This window comes from Prionailurus bengalensis, chromosome X (genome assembly GCF_016509475.1).
Source record: "Prionailurus bengalensis isolate Pbe53 chromosome X, Fcat_Pben_1.1_paternal_pri, whole genome shotgun sequence".
Taxonomy (NCBI): domain Eukaryota; kingdom Metazoa; phylum Chordata; class Mammalia; order Carnivora; family Felidae; genus Prionailurus; species Prionailurus bengalensis.
Genome location: NC_057361.1, coordinates 39,374,083 through 39,396,524, shown reverse-complemented (window position 1 = coordinate 39,396,524; position 22,442 = coordinate 39,374,083). Strand labels below are relative to the sequence as shown.

Here is a 22,442-nt window from a genome sequence, read left to right as displayed (position 1 = left end):
GTTTGAAACAAGGTTTCTTTTATCTCCTTTTAAAAGCCTTTTTTTTTTTTTTCTCAGGCGCTCGCATTCTCGTGCAGTGTTGAGAACGCCAAGCTGGACGCCGCTTTACGCCGTCCGGCGAGGCCGCCTCTCCTCCAGCCCTGGGGCTCTTTAAAACAAGATCACGGAATTCAGTTACTGAAATGCTAGGAGGGGTGGGGGTGGGGTGGGAAGCCAGGGTTGCGACGGGCAACGCACTACAACTCCCACAAGCCCTCGCGCGGCGGCTAGCCTCCCTCCCTCAACCCACCCACCGCTGAGCCTTGCGCTTGCGCGGAAGACCCAGCGCTGAGAAGAGGGGCGGGGACCGGACAACGCGCCCGGAGGGGGAGGAGGAAAAAAGGGACCATAGACTTTCACCTGGGCCTAGAACGTCTCTTAAAGTAGTGGGGAGAGGCAGGCGGGCGGGTGGGGACCACCTTCAGAGCTGGCCGCCGGCGGTATCATGGCGACCCGGAACCCCCCTCCCCAAGGTGAGCGGCCGGGGCCCGGAGTAGTAGCTTAAGACGCGGCTCACAGCTCTCGACCTTGCTCTCGGGGGCGCCTCTTCTTGCCCCTGCCCCAGGGCTCCTGGGGCTCTGGTTTTTGGAGGCACCCCTGTTGAACTAGACTCCCTCCCCTCACAGCGGAGAGCGACCCCTGTCCCTAACACAGCCCCGCCTCCTGCCCTACCTTCACCTCTGGTCCTTCATGTCCATCTTCAAACGTGCTGCTTTGGCCTTGACTGAAGTGATTTCATCCTGCCGGGCCCCTAACCGGTTCGGCCAGGGGAGGACCCCCCCTACTCCCCCCCCCCCCCCCCCACCATTCCTCCCACTGATGAAACTGGATCTAGCTCTGGTCCTGACCCTACTGAGATTTGGGGGTGACCCTTCATGCTGTGAAACTCTGACTTGACCTTACTGCCATTGGTGGGGGCGGGAGGGGGGCGACCCCTCACTTCTGTGTAACTCCGACGTGGCTCCGGTTCGGGCCCCTAGGCCGGTCCCTGGGCCTTTTGGAAAGGAGATGCCAGGCTCTTTGGAAAGGGATTGGATGTAACAAACTAATGTTTCCATCTGGGCATTTTTAGCTGCCGGCCAAACCTGGCAGTGAGTTATAACAGCTAAAAAAAAAAAAAAAAAAAAAAGCTACAGGACGTTTCTGACTTTTGGTCGCCTCTAAATCTCTTTCTTTCCATTTTGTATTTTGAAGAGTATGAAAGCGATGACGAGTCTTACGAAGTGTTGGATTTAACTGACTATGCAAGAAGACACCATTGGTGGAATCGAGTGTTTGGCCACAGTTCCGGACCTATGGTTGAAAAGTACTCAGTGGCCACCCAGATTGTAATGGGTGGGGTGACTGGCTGGTGAGAACAACATCTTTTTCATTAAGTTTTGTGGGCAGCCGCACTGCTGCCCTTTCGTAAACAGGCCAGTTACTGTGCACGTTCAGTGGCTTTGCACTGCTAATCCCGGAAGAGCGCTGCCTTGAGGCTTTTCTCTGTGATGTGATGGGTGTGATGGACACACTCAGGAGCCTCAGTGTGTGGTTTTGGGGATCTGCTCCCCCATGCCCACCACTTGTGCCGCTGTTCCCTCCTGTCCCGCCCTTTGATCCTTTATGTACTTTCCCACCTCCTCAGATGTAGGAGATGTAGAGTGCATTGGATTCAGTGACAGTGGCTAAAAAGGAAGAAACATAGGAGGGTTAATTACATGTAAATAATTTTGACTTGTTCAAGGCTAACAACTGGAAAAACCTGTGAGGACTCCCGCAGTGGGACTGGTCTCCAGGACTGTCAGCCCTGTAGAGAGCCGTGGAAAATTCTCAGTGCAAATTATTGATTAAGATACCGATGGTTCTGTGGATGTTCACTGGGCTAATTTGGATTATTATAATACTTTGAAGAAGAGTTGGAATTGAACCTGGTCTTTGCTGGAATTACAGGACTGATTGCTTACTCAGTAATAATATTGTGGAATGCATTAAGGAGGAGCAGTTAATAAGCATTAACCTAACTACCCAGTGAATGTTCTAGACTTCATGCTTACATAATTGCTACTATAGATCAAGTTTATTCGTCTTGGAATAAAAGATTAGCCAGATGACAAGGGTCAAACAAGTATGACCCTTTATTTTGAAAATGTTCACGACCGTAGACAATTTTTGTAGTTGGCGGGGGTGCTTAGTTTGTGAGTAATCATTGTTTTCTTCGATTCTAAGTTAAGTTTATCTTACATTAAAAATTTCCCTATTTAAACTCGATAAGTATTACATTTTTTTGATTTGTGATGTACATGTACCTTGGAACAATGGTTCACTCCTTTACGCCGTCTTGTAAATGCCGTTTCGTGGTAGAAACCTGCATGGTGAAGATTCCATGGTGCAGAGTTGCCGTATTTATTCATGTGTACTTATTAATGCTGCTAAGGAAAAGACCTGCAATTAGAAGAGAGATGCCTGGTCAGGGCCCTGGTTATTCAGTTGATTCTCCGCAGATGGTTTGGACCTCGACCCCTGATAATGGGGAGTCTGGTCCTCTGCTCAGCGAAGCTCACCGTGTGGTGCCCTTGGGTGATTGGTTCATGTGAGTATGGGCCTAAAGCCCCGTCTTAAAGGAGACTAAAAAATAATGGAGCGATAGAATTATCACATCATTGTGTGCTTTCTCCTCGTAGGCCAGACTCGGTGAGAAGCCCCATAATTGGCAGAAGTTTGCTTGGATATCCTAGAGGCAGAGCAGGGGGAGTTAGTAGCTTTTTTTTTTAGCGGCTCATGCCATCTAGCAAAGGGTAGACGTGCTTGTGGGATACGGTCCCTGGGACGCAGTTGTGACTTGGCTGCTGCTTGCCTCCTCTGCTCCTTTATCAGAGCCTGTGTTGCTAACTCCCCTACTGAGGGACACGGTCTTCGTAGTAATACATATGTCTGGATTATAGGCAGTGTTGGCCCAGGAGCTGTTTCGTAGGACTCTAATGTTACACAGGTGGTTTGTTGCAATGACTTTGGATCCAGCATAGTACATTTTGGCAGCTCTTCTTAAGGTGTAGAACTGCCGTACTATTGTGGCATGCATGAAGGAGGAATGGTTAATAAGCATTAATCTAAGCAGTTCACGTTTCAGACCAGTTCAGGACGTGGCCTGGGAGGCTAAGGAGATTACATGCAGGTGTAGGCAGATAGAGGTTTTGGATGATGAGAAGAAATACCAGAGTGGGTGTCTGCTAGGAGAGATGGGAGGTGTGAAAACTAGCCAGAGGGCCCGCCCTTAGTGTGGTCTGGAAGCAAGGCAGTGATGTCCTTGAGAATGGAAAGAAGACAGTCAAGTGATCTGGAGATAGAGTATATAGAAATGGCAATCAGCTGGCCCCCCGAAGGTGATGAAGAAGCCCGAGTCTGAGATGACCACGAGGGGGGAAACCTAGAGAACAGCGCTGTCGCTTACAGATGAGGGACCTTAGCAACAGTGGATTTGGTTGGAGAGAGGATTTTTGCCTTGGGATGTTCAAATATGTGGTTCTGTGTGCTAGAGAAGCCCCCGGAAATGTAAAATGCCCATTTATGACGGCATGTGAGTTTCCTAGAGCTATTGTATCAAAGTACCGCGACTAGGTGGCTTAGAAATCCAAGAAATGTATTCTTTCACAGGTCTGGAGGCTGGAAGTCTGAAAGGTGTGAGCTGAGTCGGTTCCTTCTTGGAGGCTCAGGGGGAAAATCTCCTAGCTTCTCTCCTGGCTGTTGCTGGTTGCCAGCCGCCCCCGGCATTCCTGGGCTTGTAGACATAGCACTCCGATCTCTGGCTGCACCATCACATGGCTGTGTTCCCTCTGCGTGTCTCTGTGACATGTTGGATCAAGTCATACTGGATTTTGGACCCACTGTATTGCAGCGTGGCCTCATCCTAACGAATTACATCCTCAGTGACCCTTAATCCAAAGGTCACGTTCTGAGATTCTGGGAAGGACGTGAATTCAGGCTTGGGGGGAGAGGGCACTTTTCAACCCAGTTCAGAAGGCTAGAGTTAGAAATCTGGGCTTCTTTTACAACAGTATGGATCTGGAACACTGAGGGAATGAGCTCACCACAGGGGAGAATTAATCAGAAAAGAAGTATGGACTGACATTCTTACAGGATAGATGGGACAAAATAGGTTTAATCTAGAGATGGATAGACATCGGTATAGATGGAGGTAAAGAAGCCATGAGAGGGGCGCCTGGGTGGCTCAGTCGGTTAAGCGTCCGACTTCAGCTCAGGTCATGATCTCATGGTCACGCCCCACATGGGGCTCTGTGCTGGCAGCTCAGAGCCTGGCGCCTGCTTTGGATTCTGTGTCTCCCTCTCTGCTCCTCCCCTTCTCGCACTCTGTCTCTCTTTCTCTCTCTCTTTCTAAAAAATAAGTAAGCATTTAAAAAAAAAAGTTAAGCAGCTATGAGAAATATGGGCTTAACTGTAGTCCTGAAGGTGGAACTTAAGTGGGACCTTAAAGGGTGGAAAAGCTTTAGATGAGCAGAGCTAGGCAGAAACCCCTAGAAGCAGGGAGATGAATAGCTTGAGCAATGGCGATAACCTGTTTGGAAACTAATGGTATTGGCGCAGAAGGGTTGGGTAGAGTGGGGGGTGGCCAAGTGTATGGAACGTCTTGACTGCATTATAACAAACAGACAAACAAAATCACTTTTCTTATGGGGAATTTCAAATTCTACAAATGTAGAAAGGAGAGCACAATGAGGCCCTTGGGCACTCAACATTGTTTCAGTAGCCGGTCTTTTTTCCTCTAAATTCCCCTCCTCTTCTCTCCATCCCTGATTTTGAAGCATATCACAATTTAGATCGTACACTTTTTTCTTTTTAAGTAAGCTCTAGGCCCAACGTGGGGCTCGAACTCACGACCTTGAGATCAGGGGTCGCATGCTCTACCGACTGAGCCAGCCAGGCGTGCTAGATTGTGCGCTATTGACTTGCCTATATAACGAGGGAAACACTGAGGGGTTCTGAGCCGGTAAGGGATATGATCAAAAGAAATGGAAAGACATTAAGATTTTATTAGGAAAGCAATGAAAAAGAGAAGAGGGAGAGAGTTTAGTACCTCACTGGTTGTTCTCATCTTTTGTCATTTCTTTCATTCAAGGTGTGCGGGATTTTTGTTCCAGAAGGTCGGAAAGCTGGCAGCCACCGCTGTAGGCGGTGGCTTTCTTCTTCTTCAGGTATGTCTAAGCCTCAGTCTTTGCCTCTGCTTACATATGTAGCCCTCGGGGACTGCGAAAGTCAAGGTCAGCCATTTCATTCCTGTCCATTTTAATAGAGGGTGGAGGGGTTTTTCTTTTAGGTATCAGTTTATGGAAGAACTAAAATGAGTTTTGAAAGCTGACATCTGTCAGGAAAAACACCAGTTTAAATACGTCTGCATTCCGTAACCATGGTTTGATCCCAGCTAAAGAGATCCCAGTTAAAAAGACAAGTATCAAAGTTTGAGGTGCCTCATTTTTTTTATGACGTACCCAGATTTCCCTTGAAGCAAAATAAATATTTCATCCATAATATAACCTCATCTTGACCGTTTTAAACGTATATTTAAAAATCAGACAGATAAAATTCAGAAGGTCTCTTTCTTTTCCCCATTTTCCAGCCATGCAATTTTCCTTCCCAGAGGAAATTGCTGTTAGCAATTTCTATCTTGTTTTTTAAAACTGGGAAACCATAATAATCTAGAAAGTGGAAAATAGGGTTTAAAAAATCATCTGTAATCCTATTTCTGAGGCAGGGGGATTTGAAATTTTAGTTTTTGTTCATGTTCCTCTAGGCATAAGGTTTAAAAATGCTTTGCAGTTAGAGGATGTTTATCAGGATATTGTCTGGCATTCATGTCTGTTTGGCATATATTTTTCCAAAAATACCATTCCCTGAAGATCAAATATAGTAAATCCCAAAACTGAAAATCTCTGGGAATGAATGTTAGCAATAATTTTAAAGATATAGAGGACCGTCGTACCAGATTTTTAAAATGATAGATGTTCATGGCAACCAACATCTGACTTCAGTACCAAAGCCATTGATCATGTAATAACCAGCGTCATTGCCTGAAGTGCAAAGGGACTGAATTCGTATGTGTTAAGCATAGATTTTGGGTTGTTTACTAAACAGCTATGTACGTGTGTGTGTGTGTGTGTGTGTGTGTGTGTGTGTGTGTGTTATTTTTCTAAACAGCTTTAAAAAAATATATTTTCTTTCTATCAGTGGCATTATTAGGAGTAATTGCCTATTGTGGTAAGAGGTAAAAAGGAATATGGTTAATATCGAAACTTAGGCCTTTGGATGAATATGCCAGCCTTGGTACAGAAGACAATTGTACTTAAGCTGATTTTGACTTGTGTTTATGTAGAATCAAGACACATTTAACTCGACAGCTATTTTGAAAACTCAGTTGTCTTTTCTGTGTAAGGGAAAAGGGTACCGAATTGAAGCAGAGCTTTCCTAAAATGTTCACAGAATAAAGAGAATTAATACATGTGAGTCCACTCTGTCAGTTTTTCAGAAGTCTGTTTCAGTCCCCTCAATAGACTCCCTTCAGGTTCACATGTTGCCCTTGCTGCCTTCTGTGCCTAATCTACATAGTCTTTGAAGTCACTAAGCGGAAGACTGTGGGACCTGTCTGCATCAAACCAGCTTTTCCCACAAATATGACTCACCTTGAAAGCTCAGTAGGAAGAAACTGAAAGAGGAAATCAGAGTAACACATGACTTTTAGCCTAATTGCCCATTGTTCTTCAGGCCTGCTTCCATATTTTCATTACCTTTACTTATATTTTAGGGGCACCTGAGTGGCTCAGTCAGTTGAGCGTCCGACTTGGGCTCAGGTCATGATCTCATGGTTCGTGAGTTCGAGCCCCACGTCGGGCTGGCTGCCGTCAGCATGGAGCACACTTTAGATCCTCGGCACCCCACCCCACCCCTCCCTCGTGCACACACAAGCTCTCTCTCAAAAAGAAAGAAACCTTAAGAAAAAGAAATTTGTTGACTTAGAACTTAAAGCTTTTCTAGTAACTCAGTGTTCAGTGTTCTCCAGTTATTTATCACAGTGCCATCTTAAAATAGACAGTGGTATGCAGATCTTTTAAACTTAGTTGTTTTTTTTTTGTAGTTGTTTGTGTGCCCCTAATTGAAAGGGTCAAATACACGTACAAGACTCGTTATAGGTTAGAGTAATTCCCTACCTCCCTCACTACCTACCCTCCCCATTTTTCCCTCCCTTGAGGCAACTCCTTGAGCTCTTAGCCGATGCTCAAGGTACTTATTTCCTCTTTCCTAAACAAAGTTAATTGACTATTTCTTGATCTTTCAGTTTGAGGTATTGACTAGTGGCTTCCTGTTATGGAATATGAGAATTTATCATTTATTGAACTTTCCTTGCCCACCGTTCCCCTCCCCCCAGTCTCACACACTTGCCTGCTTTATGTTCCTCTGTGCCCCCCCTCCAACCCATGCATCATCTGAGTATTGTTATTTCATAATCGTGTTAGATCATTACCTGGAGGTCACTGAGCCTGAATCTGTAAATTTATGTGTTTAACCATGTTTGGGAAGGTTTTGACCATTCTTTTCTTTTCTTTTCTTTTCTTTTCTTTTCTTTTCTTTTCTTTTCTTTTCTTTATTTTTTAAATGTTTATTTACTTTTGAGGGGGGGAGAGAGAGAGAGTAGAGCAGGGAGGGGCAGAGAGAGATAGGGAGAGATTATGACCGTGATTATGTGCATATTAGGCTTTTTGATAATGTCCTAGGGTTTGTTCATTCCTTATTCAGTCTTTCAAATTGTGGAATTTCTAGTGATCTACCTACACGTACACTGATTCTTTGTTTTGCCATCTACTTTTCCGCCATCAAGCCTCGCCAATAAATTTAGTTCGGATACTGTATTTTCCAATTCTAGAATTTTCATTTGGCTCTTTTTAGATTTTCTGTATCTCTGGTGAGATTCCTTATCTTTTCATTGATTACAAGCACAGTTTCCTTTACCTCATTGAGCATCGTTCTAATAGCTGGTTTAAAGTCCTGATAATTCAAGTACCTGGTTCATCTTAAGGTTGGCATCTGTTAATTTTCTTTTGAGACTAGGCCATATTTTCTTATTTTATCCTATTTCAAGAAAGTTTGGAGTTTATCCTGGGTATTGGGAATGTTATGCTCTGGAAACTCTGGATTCTGTTTTATTCCTCCGAAGAGTATTGATATTTCGCTTTTGGCAGAAAGTTGACTTTGTTGGACTCAAATGGCAGACTGTTTCACCTGAGGTGGGTAGCAGCTCAAATCTCCATTCAGTCCTGTTAGCCTTGGCCAGATTGCACGGCTCTGCCTTATGAATGTGTGGTTCGGGACTTGGGTAGAGTGTACACGTCGAATTTGGGACTCCCCTTATCTATCTAGCGCTCTCATTTCTGGCAGTTGTTATTATCGTAGACTCTGTCATCTGGTTCTTTGGGCCGGAAAGGTGGCATGTTTTCTGTTAAAGGTTTAGCCACCCTGCACGTGCAACCTGCCCTCAGGATAAAACCAGAAAAATGGGCAACTGACCTTACATTGTTGCTTTCCTGCAAGTTTCAACTCCCTTTGAGGTCTGCTTGCTTTTGCTAATTCTGGAGCGCTTGTGTTTTAACCAGGGTTTATAGTTGCTATGTACGGGAGGGTCCCTAAGGCTCACCATCACCTCCTTGCCTGTGACCCAAATTGCTGTGTCAGGTGCTGCCAGGAAAAGCTCGCACTTGCCATTTGATTTGATCACCACTCTTTTGCTGAGGCTGGAGTTTGAAGTGATCATAGGTGAATCGATACAGGAAGAAATGCAGATGAAGAAATTCTTCTATGGAGTCATTCACAGTGAAAATGGAACTTAAGATTCCCATGCAATCTACTTATATACAATCACATACTTTTGTTATTTGAAATATTTTATTTATGGTTCAAAGTCAAGTGATGCCTTTCAAGATTACAAAGAAAGCATAAGCTTGATAGAAGTGATTTATACTGGTATACCTGGCTTAATTGTTTACTGCTCTTGTGATTCTTTATATTTTGATTTTATTATTTGAAGAGACTAATTTATGGTACTGGCTTACACACTATGTTATGGTTCAGATTATTTGTAGTGTCTCCGTAGTACCACATTCGGGGTTTTCTTATAGTTAATATGCATTTAGCTATGGTTTTATTAAAAGGAATTATGGCATGAAACCTGTATAGAGCATATTTCTTTTGTATTCCGCTTTCAAAAGCGATTACCAGAAAGTATTCTTAGAGTTAGTAAAGACCCTTTATCAAGCTACTTTAGATTTCTTTAGTGACCTAATAACTGATTGGCTTCTGATCCCTTATAACTAAACATCTATTTAATTAAAAGGTACTGTTTTATTAGCTGTATAATTTAGATAGTTTCTGTGTCTTTTTAGCTAATTCTCAAATTCTAAAAGTTATGATAGAATTATAGTACAGTTATAATATAGTTTATTCCACAATAAAAAGATTGTGGAATCTTTTCCCATCATGTAGTATATGTTTCTTAACGTAGTGTTCATCACATCTAAATAATTAATTATGCTCAATATCTTTTTTCCCTTGTGGACCCAGAGCTCTTTGAGCGTGGGGACTTATTTATGTCTCTCTTCTTCTTGGCTATAGTTACAATGCTTGGCACAGGGTAGGCACTCAGTGTTTATTAAATGAGTAAATTGTGATATCTTACCTATAAGCCTCATGGATTTCTTGAAATCTAAATGTCCATATATTCCTGGGTAAGAGATTTGTCAACAGCCTGGTTGGTTTACAATTAACCATTTTGATTATATTTTTGCAGATTGCCAGTCACAGTGGCTATGTGCAGATTGACTGGAAGAGAGTTGAAAAAGATGTAAACAAAGCGAAAAGACAGATTAAGAAACGAGCAAATAAGGCAGCACCTGAAATCAACAATATAATCGAAGAAGTAAGACGATGTACATTTTTGGCTCTCTTTTTTTTTTCTTCATGGGTTTCGCTTAGCAGAAAATGCGACTGGTGATTGCCTTTTAAAAAGTTGGTGTTTTGGGTCACGTCTGGAGTGTTAAGTAAAACTGTTGGGATCAAGCCACCATTTCAGTCAGTCATCATTAGGGCGCCTGGCTGGTTCAGTTGGAGGAGCACGTGACTCTTGATCGTCCGGGTCATGAGTTCCAGCCCCACGTAGGATGTAGAGGTGACTGGGGGAAAAAAAAAAAAAAAAAAAAATCAATCTTTTTTTTGTTTTTGTTTTTGTAGTAGTTAACATAGTTTTTCCTGCCCATCTCCTACCTACTTTGATCTGCATATAAAAACTGATAACATGACTCTTCCAGAAGTTTTCCTCCGGTTTTACAAATGTGTACATGTGTCGGCAAGGTGTGGTACCACTAAAACTACCTGGGTTTTTTTTTTCACGAGGTGGGATGTTTTGAAAGTGTGTGTATTTTAGTAATAGTTTTATTAATGTTTTTATGTGTATTTTGTCTTCTAGTCTGTTTAGAATTGAATTGAATACTCCTTGCCTTCGTTTTTGTTCTGGTCTCTTAATACCTCCAACTTTTTATCTTGGAAACTTTCAGACCAGTTGAAGAGTTGAAGGACTTTTCAAATACCCCTTGTTCAAGGACACATACCCTTCACCTATTTACCAAATCGTTTTACGACATTTGCTTTAGCTCTGAGTGTGTATGTGTGATTTACACTTTTTTTTTTCAACTTTTTTTTTTTTTTTTTTTTTTTTTTTGGGACAGAGAGAGACAGAGCATGAACGGGGGAGGGGCAGAGAGAGAAGGAGACACAGAATCGGAAACAGGCTCCAGGCTCCGAGCCATCAGCCCAGAGCCTGACGCGGGGCTCGAACTCACGGACCGCGAGATCGTGACCTGGCTGAAGTCGGACGCTCAACCGACTGCGCCACCCAGGCGCCCCTACACTTTTTTTTTTTTTGCATAATCATTTACTACATGATTACTTTTCACTCAAATCTTCAGCATATATCTTCTAAGAGATAGATGTTCTCTTCTACAATTACCCTATTTAACAGGATGAAGTAATATTTCCTAGTATGCAGTCCATATTAAAATTTTTCCACAAAAATCTCTTTTATACATTTTTCCGCCAGTCAAGAATTGCATATTGCATTTGGTTGTCGTGTCTCTGAAGTCTCCTTTGGTCTTCAACGGTCCCCTTATCTGTGGGGGTTCCCCCCCCGCCGTCCTTCATGACATTGACATTTTTGAAGCATCTAGGCAGAATATCCCACAGTCTGGCTTTGTCTGTTGCTCTTTCCTAGTTTTATTTGGGTTAAACATTTTATCAGGGTGATATTTTTTGATCCTTGTACCTTTTTCCTTGCTGGCTAAGTGGACTGTTAATAAAAATCTTTGTGCCTGCTGTGGGCATTTATTAAATCTGTGCTAATAACTTGCATTCATTTATGTCTGCCCTATAGCTTCTTGTTCCCTGTGAGATTTTTGCTGCTGATATACCTATTATCTCAGTAGCCAAGAAGCTTACTGTGTCTGGCCAGGACTCTGTGCTCCTTCAGATTGTAATGGACAGTCCTGGCATCTTGTGTGGTGGTTGGCACCCGCAGCAGTAGGTGTAGAAGCGTTTTTGCCAAATATTTATTGGATTGGGGAAAACAGCCGTGAAAACGTTACTTGGCACGAAATTCAGTGGTTAAGGGTGGCTTTTTAAATTTTTAATTTGCGCCATGTTTTTTCTTTTTCTTACTGTGGCAAAAGATACGTAATATAAAATTGACCGTTTTAATATACCTATGTATATATATAGGCCACGAGTTCAAGTCCCGCTTTGGTTTCCACGCTCGGCACGGAGCCTACTTAAAGAAATATGTATATACGTATATGTATTCTAGTAGCATTAAGTACATTCACACTTCTGTGCAAACATTACCACAATCCACGCGTAGAACCTTTTCATCGTCCCAAACAGAAACTCTAAGCATTAAGCAGTAATTGGCACAATGAACCCCTCTCCCCAGCCCTTGGTAGCCTCTGGCCTACTTCCTGTCATGATGAATTTCAGTATTCACGTTAAGCGGAATCACGCAACGTTTTGCCTTTTCCGTCTGTTGCACTTAGCGTAGCGTTTTCAAGGTTCGTCCACGTCGTAGCACAATTAAGAGTCTTTTTTTGTTTAAACTTCTGTTTCAGGCAACAGAATTTATCAAACAGAACATTGTGATATCCAGCGGATTTGTGGGAGGCTTTTTGCTAGGCCTTGCATCCTAAGGAGATGAATGTTCTAGCACAGCGGAGTCACCTTTAAGAAGAGAACGGTGGCCACAAGGTGGTCTGTCAACACGAGACCCCATCAGATTGTCCAGGGCAGCAAGAAACAACTGGGTGCACACTGCCAGACTCAAGACTTAGTGTTTGGCCATTGATGTTTGGCAGACCAGCATCGGCTGTGAAAAAACAACCCCTATGGCATGTGTACGGTAGTATTCCTGAGCAAAACATGGCTTTCGTTTATTTTTTGAAAATTTGCGTTTGTTTTTAAATTAGCCTATAAAATACCGGCCTTGGATGCAGACCGCTCGAGAAAAAACAACGTGTCGGATAGATGCCCCAGTGCAATGCCATCCTCCTTTCGTTTAAGTAAGAGGGTACTCATTCTGCTTTGTGGTGTAGTGCCAGTAATTAAAACTGTGTGTCGTAGCCTCAACATCAAGCTTGGCTTTTTTCTTTTTAAAGATACGTTTGCAGTAAACGGAAAAAACTGTAAAGCCCTTTCGTGGAAGGATGTAGAAGTGATAGCATTATTAAAGATATTAAACAGATTTAATACCAATTTTTAGGTGGTGGTTTTCTGCGATTCTTACTTTGCTTCTATAGTAATTATAATAAACAGTTTCAAGGAAGGCTCTTCTAAGGAAATAGTCATGTCTGAAGCTCTTTCTCCTTTTTTTTTTTTTTTTGATGTCTGTAGTTATAAAAATGTCTTGTATATAAGCTTTTTCAATTAATTTATTTATCCTGGCGGCCCAGGCAGAGCTAATTATTTTGAGGGAGCATGTAGTTGGGTCCCTGATTCATTTTATTAACCTTGAGTGAACCTCCTTTCTCATTTCTAAAAATCCTAATTATTATTTTGGCCCCTTCTTCCACCAAGAGGTACAAATCACTTTAAATTACTTATTTTAAATAAGTAAATTTACTATTTGAAGAACATTGATTCTCTGTGTCACTATGAAATCGGAACTGAAAGAGAATTTTCTCTCTGATCTAATCTGAGACGTAAGTGCTAAGACTTTCAGGTTTTGGTAGCATCGTGTTGAGCACTAGACGAGTTGACTTGTTTCTCTGAGCCCGATCACACTCCGTCAGAGGCTCCTTTGCCCAGAAAAGCTTTCTGTATTAATTCTTTTGTTCATAGAACCCTATGTTGGAATTGGAAAAACAGCAGAGCCGCCTGCATTGGGGGCTTCAGATTGGAAAGTTTATGTATTTCTTTCAAGAGAGAGAATGGGCGTGCACACGCACACGCACGCACAGGTAGGGGAGAGTCAGAGAGAGAGAGGGAGGGAGAGAATCCCAAGCAGGCTCCATGCTGTCAGCACAGGGCCCGCAGCCGGGCTCGATCTCACGAACCGTGAGATCGTGACCCGAGCCGAGATCAAGAGCCCAACGTTTGTTCGTGAGTTCGAGCCTCACGTCGTGGGGCTCTGTCCTGACAGCTCAGAGCCTAGAACCTGCTTCGGCTTCTGTGTCTCCCTCTCTCTCTGCCCCTCCCCCTGCTTATGTTTCTCTCTCTCTCTCTCTCTCTCTCTCTCTCTCAAACATTAAAAAAAATTTTTTTTAAAGCCTGACGCTTAACTGCACCACCCGGGCACCCCAGCCTTTCTTAATATGAAGTGATTTCGCTTATCAATACCTGTTTTGTCCTTGAGCTTTTCTCTCTTTTGGCCTTGCCAAGCCTTCCACTGCTGTGGAATTAAAGGGGAAAATCTGCTACATTAGGTAGAATATTGGCTGTACTTCTGTGTGCCATATCCGTGTGATGTTTTCATCTGATACAATGAGGCAGCCTACTGTGGGGAGCTCTGAGAGTTGGCTCAATTTGTTCATTTTGGAAAATTTGCCGTGTCTGCTCTGTGCATGCTACACTAGGAAAGTGGGGGCACAAAAATGTCTGCCTTCAAATAGAGACTAAGAGATTCCCCTATAGAAGTTCCATAATAATATTGGAGAACGTGGCATATGATTAGTGGCCAGTAAGGATAGGGCTATCTACTTAGGGAGAGGTAGGGATAACTACTTTCAGAGTCCAACCATGAATGAAACCTGAAAAAAGATGGCCCTTCATTTTCTCCCCTACCTTTCCAAGTATCTGTTGATGTGTTTGAAAATATTTACAGACCAAAGTGAAATCCCATCTGGGCTCTCCATACTGTCTTTTCTGTGTTAGTGCCCCTTACTCTCTGCCTCCTATCTGCACCGTCTCCCCATAAGGTTGTAGGCTACTTGAGGCAGGCCTCTGTGTTCATCTCTAACTTGTTGACGCGCGCTGTGTAATGCTTTGCTCGAGGGAGGTCTTCACTTAATGTTGGGAATGGGCGACTGAGTGTGTGGAAAGCCCGTTACTGTGCCAGAGGGTTGGTGTTAACCCATAGGAACCTTTTTCTGGGTGGCAGTCCAGTAAATCAGAGGCTCCATCACAAATGACTTGGTGGGGCTTAGCTAGAATGAAAAGCCTATAGCCTGCCTTTGTGTAAAATGGGAATTTTTTTTTTTTAATGTTTGAGGGCATAAAGACTATTTGCAAAATTTGTTTAAACTCGAGCGTGTGGGATATAGGTATTTTGTGGCCTAGGCTTTGGAAGATATTTAAGGACATTTCGACTGGTTTTTAGTTTATTTTCTTCCAATGCTCCCCACCCCCCTCACACACAAAAAGACGACTTTGAATGTGTTTTCTTATTTCAAATACAATATAAATGAAATATGCTCATGAGAGAAAATTACATCAGCATAAAGAATATATAGAGGGGCACCTGGGTGGCTCAGTCAGTTAAGTGTCCGACTCTTGATCTCAGCTCAGGTTGTGAGTTCAAGCCCAGCATTGGGCTCTGCACTGGGCATGAAGCCTACTTAAAAAAATATATATATTTTATATATATATATATATGTGTATATATATATATATATATATATACACATACATATATATGTATATATATGCGTGTGTATATATATATACACACACACACACGCACACACACATATGTATATGTATATATACATGCACATATATACATGTGCATATATATATATAGAATGTTTATAATATGATGTACTTAGACATAACTATTGTCCATATTTTGGTACATGGCCTTTGGAGTCTTTTCTACCTGTGCATGAACACATTGTATGTATTTTGTATAAAAGTTGAGTGTAGTTTATGTACTGTTTTATAAATAGCTATTTTCCATTCCATATCATGAATATCTTTTTAAAATAGCGGGTACATTTATGGTGACAGATATAAGTGCCCAACCTCATCCCCTTTTATGAGACAACCGTTATTAAAAGTCCTTTTGATATACTTTTTACTATATTTATACTTATGTTTATTGTCCAAGTTTGGCTAGTAGATATTGAATGCCCACTCTGAAACTTAAGGAATTTTGTGTATATGCACTTTGGGTTTTTTTGATGGCTAATATATTTTGTCCTTCCAGTAGATGCCTTTATTGCTTTAAATATCATACTTTTTCTACCCTTATTTACCAACTTGAATAATATTAGCTGACTCCTTGTCACTAAAGATGAGGAAAATGAACTTATCTCTTCCCTCCTACTGTCTGGCCTCCTGAGTTTTGTTAAATTGTCATTACTTTTAATGGTACATTCAAATGACAGAATTCTGTGCAATTACTAAGAGGAATGTAGAGCTGTATCAATTGACCTGGCAAGATCCGTATGTTAGTGATATAATCAGGTCACAAACAGTGTGATCCCAACTTTTTTGAAAAACTACCTGGGAGCATAAATATGCACATGGATGTGCATAGAGGCGATCTCTGAGAGTGGTGGTGTATATATAGGATTTTCACGTTGTATTTTCAACATTTCTACGTCACCTTAAGTCCTTATGGTGAGTACGTGTTAATTTATAGTTAGCAAAAGGTTTTTTTTAGAACTAGGAATAGGAATGTAATAGGTTACTTCCTTTCTTTCTCTTTTCTCTTTTTTTTTTTTTTAGGTTCTTGCTGGTTTAAGGGACTAAACTAACTTCTTTGCCTCACTTACTGAGTTAATTTTTTAAGTTGTTTCGTCAAAACATTGTGCATAGTTTAAGAAGTCAAACAGTGTTTGTCTACAAATCAGGCTTCTAAAACAAGGAGCACTTCTCTGATCTACCTTTTTCCAACTTGGTGCTTCTCTCCCCAGAGAAGGTGTCCACTCTATTGGTTGTTCATCTTGGTTTTTACTACAACCACATTTCTTGGACTTTGTATTATGATAAATGACTTGACTTGGACTTCCTAGAAAGATAGATGTGGATTTAGTTCTGTAACACCTTCCTTTTTACATCCTTGTGGTAGCGACTTATTAGATTTCTATAAAGTTTTCTACGTTGTTACGACAAATAGTGTTGACTGTTGAATAAGGACACAGCCTCCTATAAGTCCCTTTGTATGGCTCCAGCTGGAATCTAGCCTTAGCCTGAACCTGCGAATAGCTCTGGAGCTCGAAGGGTGCTGTGGCTGGCAGAATAATGGCCTCCCAAAGACATTCGCGTCCTAATCCTCTGAGCCTGTGAGTACATTAGGTTATGTGGCAAAGGGGAATGAAGGTTGCAGATGTGATCAGAGTTGCTAATCAACCAGTCTCAAAGAGATTATTCTGGTGTATCCTGGGCCCAATGTAATCACAAGAGTCCTTAAGATAGGAGGAGGGAGGCAAAGAAAGAGAGAAAGAGATGTGACTGTGAACGAATGATCAGACTGGCGCTGTGCTGTGGTTTTGAAGAGGGAGGAAGGGGGCCGTGAGCTAAAGAATACTGGCGACCTCTTGAAGCTGGACAAGGCAAGAACACACATTCTCCCCTACTGCCTCTTACAAGGAACACACGGCCCTGCTGACACCTTGATTTTAGTTCAGTGAGACCCATGTTAGACTTTTCACTTTCACACCTGTAAGGGAATAAATTTGTGTTGTTCCAGACACTATGTGTGTGATCGTTTGTTATAGCAGCAATAGAAAACTAATACGGGCACCACAGGCTTGTCCTCTGTTGTGGCAAGGGAGCTGGCTTTTTTTTTTTTTTTTTTAACTTTTGGTTATTTTCTGTTTATCTATTTACAATGCAGGGGAAGGGCAGAGGGAGAGGGAGAGAGAGAGAATCCCAAGCAGGCCCTGTGCTGTCCGTGCGGAGCCCGATGTGGGGCTCGATCTCATGCACCGTGAGATCCTGATCTGAGCCGAAATCGAGAGTCGGATGTTTAACCGACTGAGCCTCCCAGGTGCTCCAAGAGCTGGCTTTTTGTATCCCCATATAGGCCAGGTACTGGTTACGGCCTGTTCTTAGGGGTTGGGATGGTAACCTCCCAGCCTGGGATGCACTGTCTTCCTCAGAACAATCCTCCCAAGAATGGTGCAGCCATCAGTTAATACGCCAGCTGGGCAATACGTATACTGCCTCAATTAAAGGGGTCTAGGTGAGGGGCGCCTGGGCGGCTCAGTCGGTTGAGCGTCCGACTTCGGCTCAGGTCACGATCTCGCGGTTCGTGGGTTCGAGCCCCGCGTCGGGCCCTGCGCTGACGGCTCAGAGCCTGGAGCCTGCTTCGGATTCGGTGTCTCCCTCTCTCTCTGCCCCTCTCCCACTCTCTCTCTCTCTCAAAAATAAATAAACATCAAAAGAATTTTTTTTTGAAAAGGGGTCTAGGCGAGACACTGACAATCTTCACTACAGTCGGTAAATCTAAGCAAGCATTGCGCGTGTAAAACAACAGTCAATGTCTGCTTGGGGGGTGGACGGGCAATAATGTCAAGTTCTTGTCTTGTTCCAGAGCCTATTGATTGACCTCACACGTTGAGTGGGCAGGCATATTGAAATTTTAAGAGCAATCCCTAAATGCATGGCTGTGAGTCGTGAACAAATCGCATTTCAAGCACACCAATCAGCAATGCGGTCCGAAGGCAGGAGAGGAAGAAGAAAGAAGCACAGAAGAAACAAAGTAAACGGGAAGCATAAAACAAGATGGTAAAAGTCAACCCGAATATATCAGTAATCACACTTGAAAAGGAAAAACGAACAGAATTCACAATGCGATTTTATAGAAATATCAGGCCACGTAGATTCAAGCAGAGGGATTAGAGCCACCGAAAAGGAAAGAAATGTTTCTAAAATGTCACCGTTCAGTAGAGAAGTCTCCAAGCCTCAAGATGTAATAAATCCCCTTTTCATTTTCCTTCAAATCCTCCCACCCCCACCCCAGTCTGAGACTCAGCACCTGGTGTTTCTTTTTTAAAAAAAATTTTTTTAACGTTTATTTTTGGGAGAGAGAGAGGGAGGCACAGAATCCAAAGCAGGCTCCAGGCTCCGAGCTCTCCGCACAGAGCCCGACGTGGGGCTCGAACCCATGAACTGGGGGATCATGACCTGAACCGAAGTCAGACGCTCAACCGACTGAGCCACCCAGGTGCCCCAGCACCTACTGTTTCTTATATCTCCTGCATTCTTTCTTGGATTACTTATATTTTTGGCTGAACTATTCTCTTGAGTAATTCCTACAGGTGTGGGAGGCAAACTTTCCGAGCTCTTGTACGCTTAAAATATCTTTTGTTCTCATATAATTTAAGATTGACAGTACTTTTAGAATTTTGAAGACACTGCTCCATTGTATTCTATGTGATGTTGCATGATGTTAGTCGGCTTTGGAACCTTTCTGAGTCACCTTTTCTTTTTCTTTTCTTTGAAAGCTTTGTAGGTTTTTTTTTCTTTTGCCTCAGAATTTGGAAATTTCGTAAATGTGTCTCTAAATGTGAGTTTAAAAAAGCTGAATTAGCTCTAAAAAGCCATGTCCGTGTCCTTTTGCTGTGTGTTGTCATTACAGAGATGATACACATGGAACATTTAAAAACCAAGGCCAGGAGGAGGGGTTTAAACTCACTCCCTAGACTGTGAGATTGAGAGCCCCCAAATAAGTACTCAGTAAATAAGACAGGGAGGGATTCAGAATCATGAAAAGGGAACAATGTTTATCTCTCCTTACACCAGCATTCTCTAGGTCCTTTCATTCGGAAGATTCGCGTCTTTTGTTTAAGTAAATTGTACTTTTTAAATAGACTTGACTTGGGGTGCCTGGGTGGCCCAGTCGGTTAAGCGTCCAACTTCGGCTCAGGTCATGATCTCACGGTCCGTGAGTTCAAGCCCCGTGTTGGGCTCTGTGCTGACAGCTCAGAGCCTGGAGCCTGTTTCGGAATCTGTGTCTCCCTCTCTCTCTGACCCTCCCCTGTTCATGCTCTGTCCCTCTCTGTTTCAAAAATGAATAAACATTTAAAAAAAAATTAAAAAAAAAATAAAATAAATAGACTTGACTTTTTAGAATAGTTTTAGATTCACCGAAAAATTGAGCAGCTAGTACCTTGTTCCCATGTATCTCCCCCAGACCACCACCGTTTTCCCCACGACTGTGGTACGTTTGTTACAATTAATGTACCGATGCTGACACCTTATTATTCACTGAAGTCTATGCTTTATTCCCATTTCATTTGTACCTAATATCCCTTTTTATTTATTTTTTTTTCCAGGATCTGATCCAGGATAGCACATGACATTTAGTTTTGTCATGTCTCCTTAAGCTCCTCTTGGTGTGACAGCTTTTCAGACTCACCTTGTTTTTGATGACAGTTTTTGAAGGGTAGTGGTCAGGTATATTGTCGAGTGCTCCTGTATCGAACTTCTTCTGATGTGTGTTCACGACTGGACTGGAGTTCTGGGCTTTGAGGAAGGAGATGATAGAGGTGAAGTGCCATTTCCATTCCATCACATCAAGGTTTCATACTATCAGCGTGACTTCGGGGCGCCTGGGTGGCTCCGTCGGTTAAGTGTCCCGCTCTTGATCTCGGCTCGGGTCGCGATCTCATGGTTCGTGAGATGGAGCCCCGCATCGGGCTCTACGCTGACAGCGTGGAGCCTGCTTGGCTTCCTTTCCCTCTCTCTCTGCCCCTCCCCAGCTGGCACTGTCTCTCTCTCTCTCTCTCTCTCTCTCAAAAAATAAATAAACTTAAAAAAAGAAAAAGAAAAAACTGACATGCCTTACCACTGCTGATGTCGGCCCTGATCGCCTGGCTGTTGGTTGGGTGTCTCCACTGTCTTAAGTTTATTTATTTTGAGAGAGAGAGAGAGCACGAGAGGGGGAGGGCAGTGAGAGGGAGAGAGAGAACCCTAAGCAGGCTCCACCCAGGCGCCCCCATTGCAACACTGTGCGAAAGGCAGCCCCACACTTACGGAGTGGGGAATGACGACACCCCTCTTTAGTGTGGCATAGCTACATAAATTATTTAATATTCTGCACAGGAGGTGAGGGTTTTCTCCCCCATTTATTAATGTACTCAGATCATTTATATCAGTAAGGACTCAAGGAGGTTTATTTTAGGCTTTGGGCTGTAATCCAACACTATTTTGTTCTGATTGTTCCCGTTTTGACCATTGGGAGCTTCTTCTGTTGGCTCCTTGTGTCCCCTTTGACATACCCCGATCAGTGTGTTTAGCAAATCGTATTTTATAATAATTTCGATTATTTCTCCCCTGACATGCTGTCCATCCTCCACTTCTGGAACACGGATTAGTGAGACATTGGAGCTTCTAGATTTTTCCTTGGTAACTTTTTAATACTTTGTTTATTTTTTGCTCCGTACTCGAGGGCGGTTCCTTCATTTTACTTCCAGCCCACCCATGCGGTCTTCCAGGCTTGATTTATCATTCAGCCTGTTCATTAAAAGATTTAGGTTAGTCATTAATGTTCATTCGCTTATTTTCTAAGCCTCCTTTTTGTATTCCTGGTAGCTTCTTTTTCATTGCAGTCTGTTGGTATTTCACTTTGTTTTTTTAATTTATTTTTTAAATTTCCATCCAGGTTAGTTGGCATAGAGTGCCACAGTGATTCCAGGAGGAGATTCCTTCGTGCCCCTTCCCCGTTTAGCCCCTCCGCCCTCCCGCAGCCCCTCCAGCAACCCTCTGTGTGTTCTCCATATTGAAGAGCCTCTTACGTTTTGCCCCCCTCCCTGTTTTCATATTCTTTTTGCTTCCCTCGGTATTTCACTTTTTGTATTTTACTTTCCCATTGAGGGGTTGGTTTTTCCTCAAGGATCCGGCAACTCTTGGCTTTCAGTTTGTATTCATGAATACAAGGATTGCTCTGATCGATATCGATAGCTGGAGGGGATTTACTTTGTAGCTCTTCAAGAGGCCAGGTCGCAGCTGCGGGAGGCCCTCCTTGTAGGTAGGTGGGGGGCAGAGAATAGTAGGCAAGTGCACTTTACTTTGTCAGCTTTTCCTGACCTCATTAGGGCCAGTTTCTTTATTTTATTTATTTAAAAAAAAAATTTTTTAACGTTCATTTCATTTTTGAGACAGAGACAGAGCATGAACGGGGGAGGGTCAGAGAGAGGGAGACACAGAATCGGAAACAGGCTCCAGGCTCCGAGCTGTCAGCACAGAGCCCGACGCGGGGCTCGAACTCACGGACTGCGTGATCGTGACCTGAGCCAAAGTCGGCCTCTTAACCGACTGAGCCACCCAGGTGCCCCTAGGGCTAGTTTCTTTAGAGAACATTCTTGGACTTCTCCTACCAGCAGTTCTATTCAGGTGCGGGGGCCTGGGAAGGGTCAAATGGAGAGACAGCATCCTGATTGTTCCAACTCATGCCAATAAGTTTTGAAACTATATAACGCTGGGAGGGCATACTTCCCCACCCCCTTTTCTCGAGGCTGCTTTGGCAAGAACCCTTCTGATGACTTAATCTGTGGTTTCCTGTCTTCTGACTTCTCTTCTGATCCCATCTGCTTTCAAATGTTTCACATTTCACATTTTTGGTCTGTGAATGGCACCTTTGTTTTCCTGTACTGTGAGGGTTTTTAAAAACTTTCTTATGGACATTTCTAAATACATATAAAAGTAGAGGGAATAATATAACAAAATCCCACATACCCATCACTCAGCTTCCACATTTATCAACACGTGGCCAGTCTTACTTCAGCTACACTCTCCCACTACCTTGAATCACCCTTTCCCCCGCAATTATTTTGAAATACATCCCAGATATATCATTTCACCAGTAAATGCTTCTTACACATCTCTAAAAGATAAAGACCCTTAAAACAAAACTATCATTACTGTTATCGCACCAAAAAACT

At 42.9% G+C, this 22,442-nt stretch overlaps 1 protein-coding gene and 1 non-coding gene across 2 annotated transcripts; one reads left to right on the top strand and one right to left on the bottom strand.

The window, feature by feature from the left end:
• Nucleotides 1-315: 315 nt before the first annotated feature.
• Nucleotides 316-12,867, top strand: FUNDC1 (FUN14 domain containing 1). The gene is made up of 5 exons (XM_043569906.1): nt 316-512; nt 1,234-1,390; nt 5,153-5,228; nt 9,866-9,994; nt 12,228-12,867. The coding sequence occupies exons 1-5, from the start codon at nt 485-487 to the stop codon at nt 12,303-12,305; spliced, it is 468 nt and encodes a 155-aa protein (XP_043425841.1). The 5' UTR covers nt 316-484; the 3' UTR covers nt 12,306-12,867.
• TRNAR-CCU lies at nt 4,887-4,959 on the bottom strand. The gene has a single exon. It is a non-coding gene; the product is annotated as a tRNA-Arg (tRNA).
• Nucleotides 12,868-22,442: the final 9,575 nt, after the last annotated feature.

Bases quoted from the DNA above. Each gene is read 5' to 3' on its own strand.
- FUNDC1 (XM_043569906.1), top strand. From the start codon at position 485: ATGGCGACCCGGAACCCCCCTCCCCAAG. The intron at 513-1,233 runs GTGAGCGGCCGG...TGTATTTTGAAG, and splicing joins CCGGAACCCCCCTCCCCAAG to AGTATGAAAGCGATGACGAG. The intron at 1,391-5,152 runs GTGAGAACAACA...CTTTCATTCAAG, and splicing joins ATGGGTGGGGTGACTGGCTG to GTGTGCGGGATTTTTGTTCC.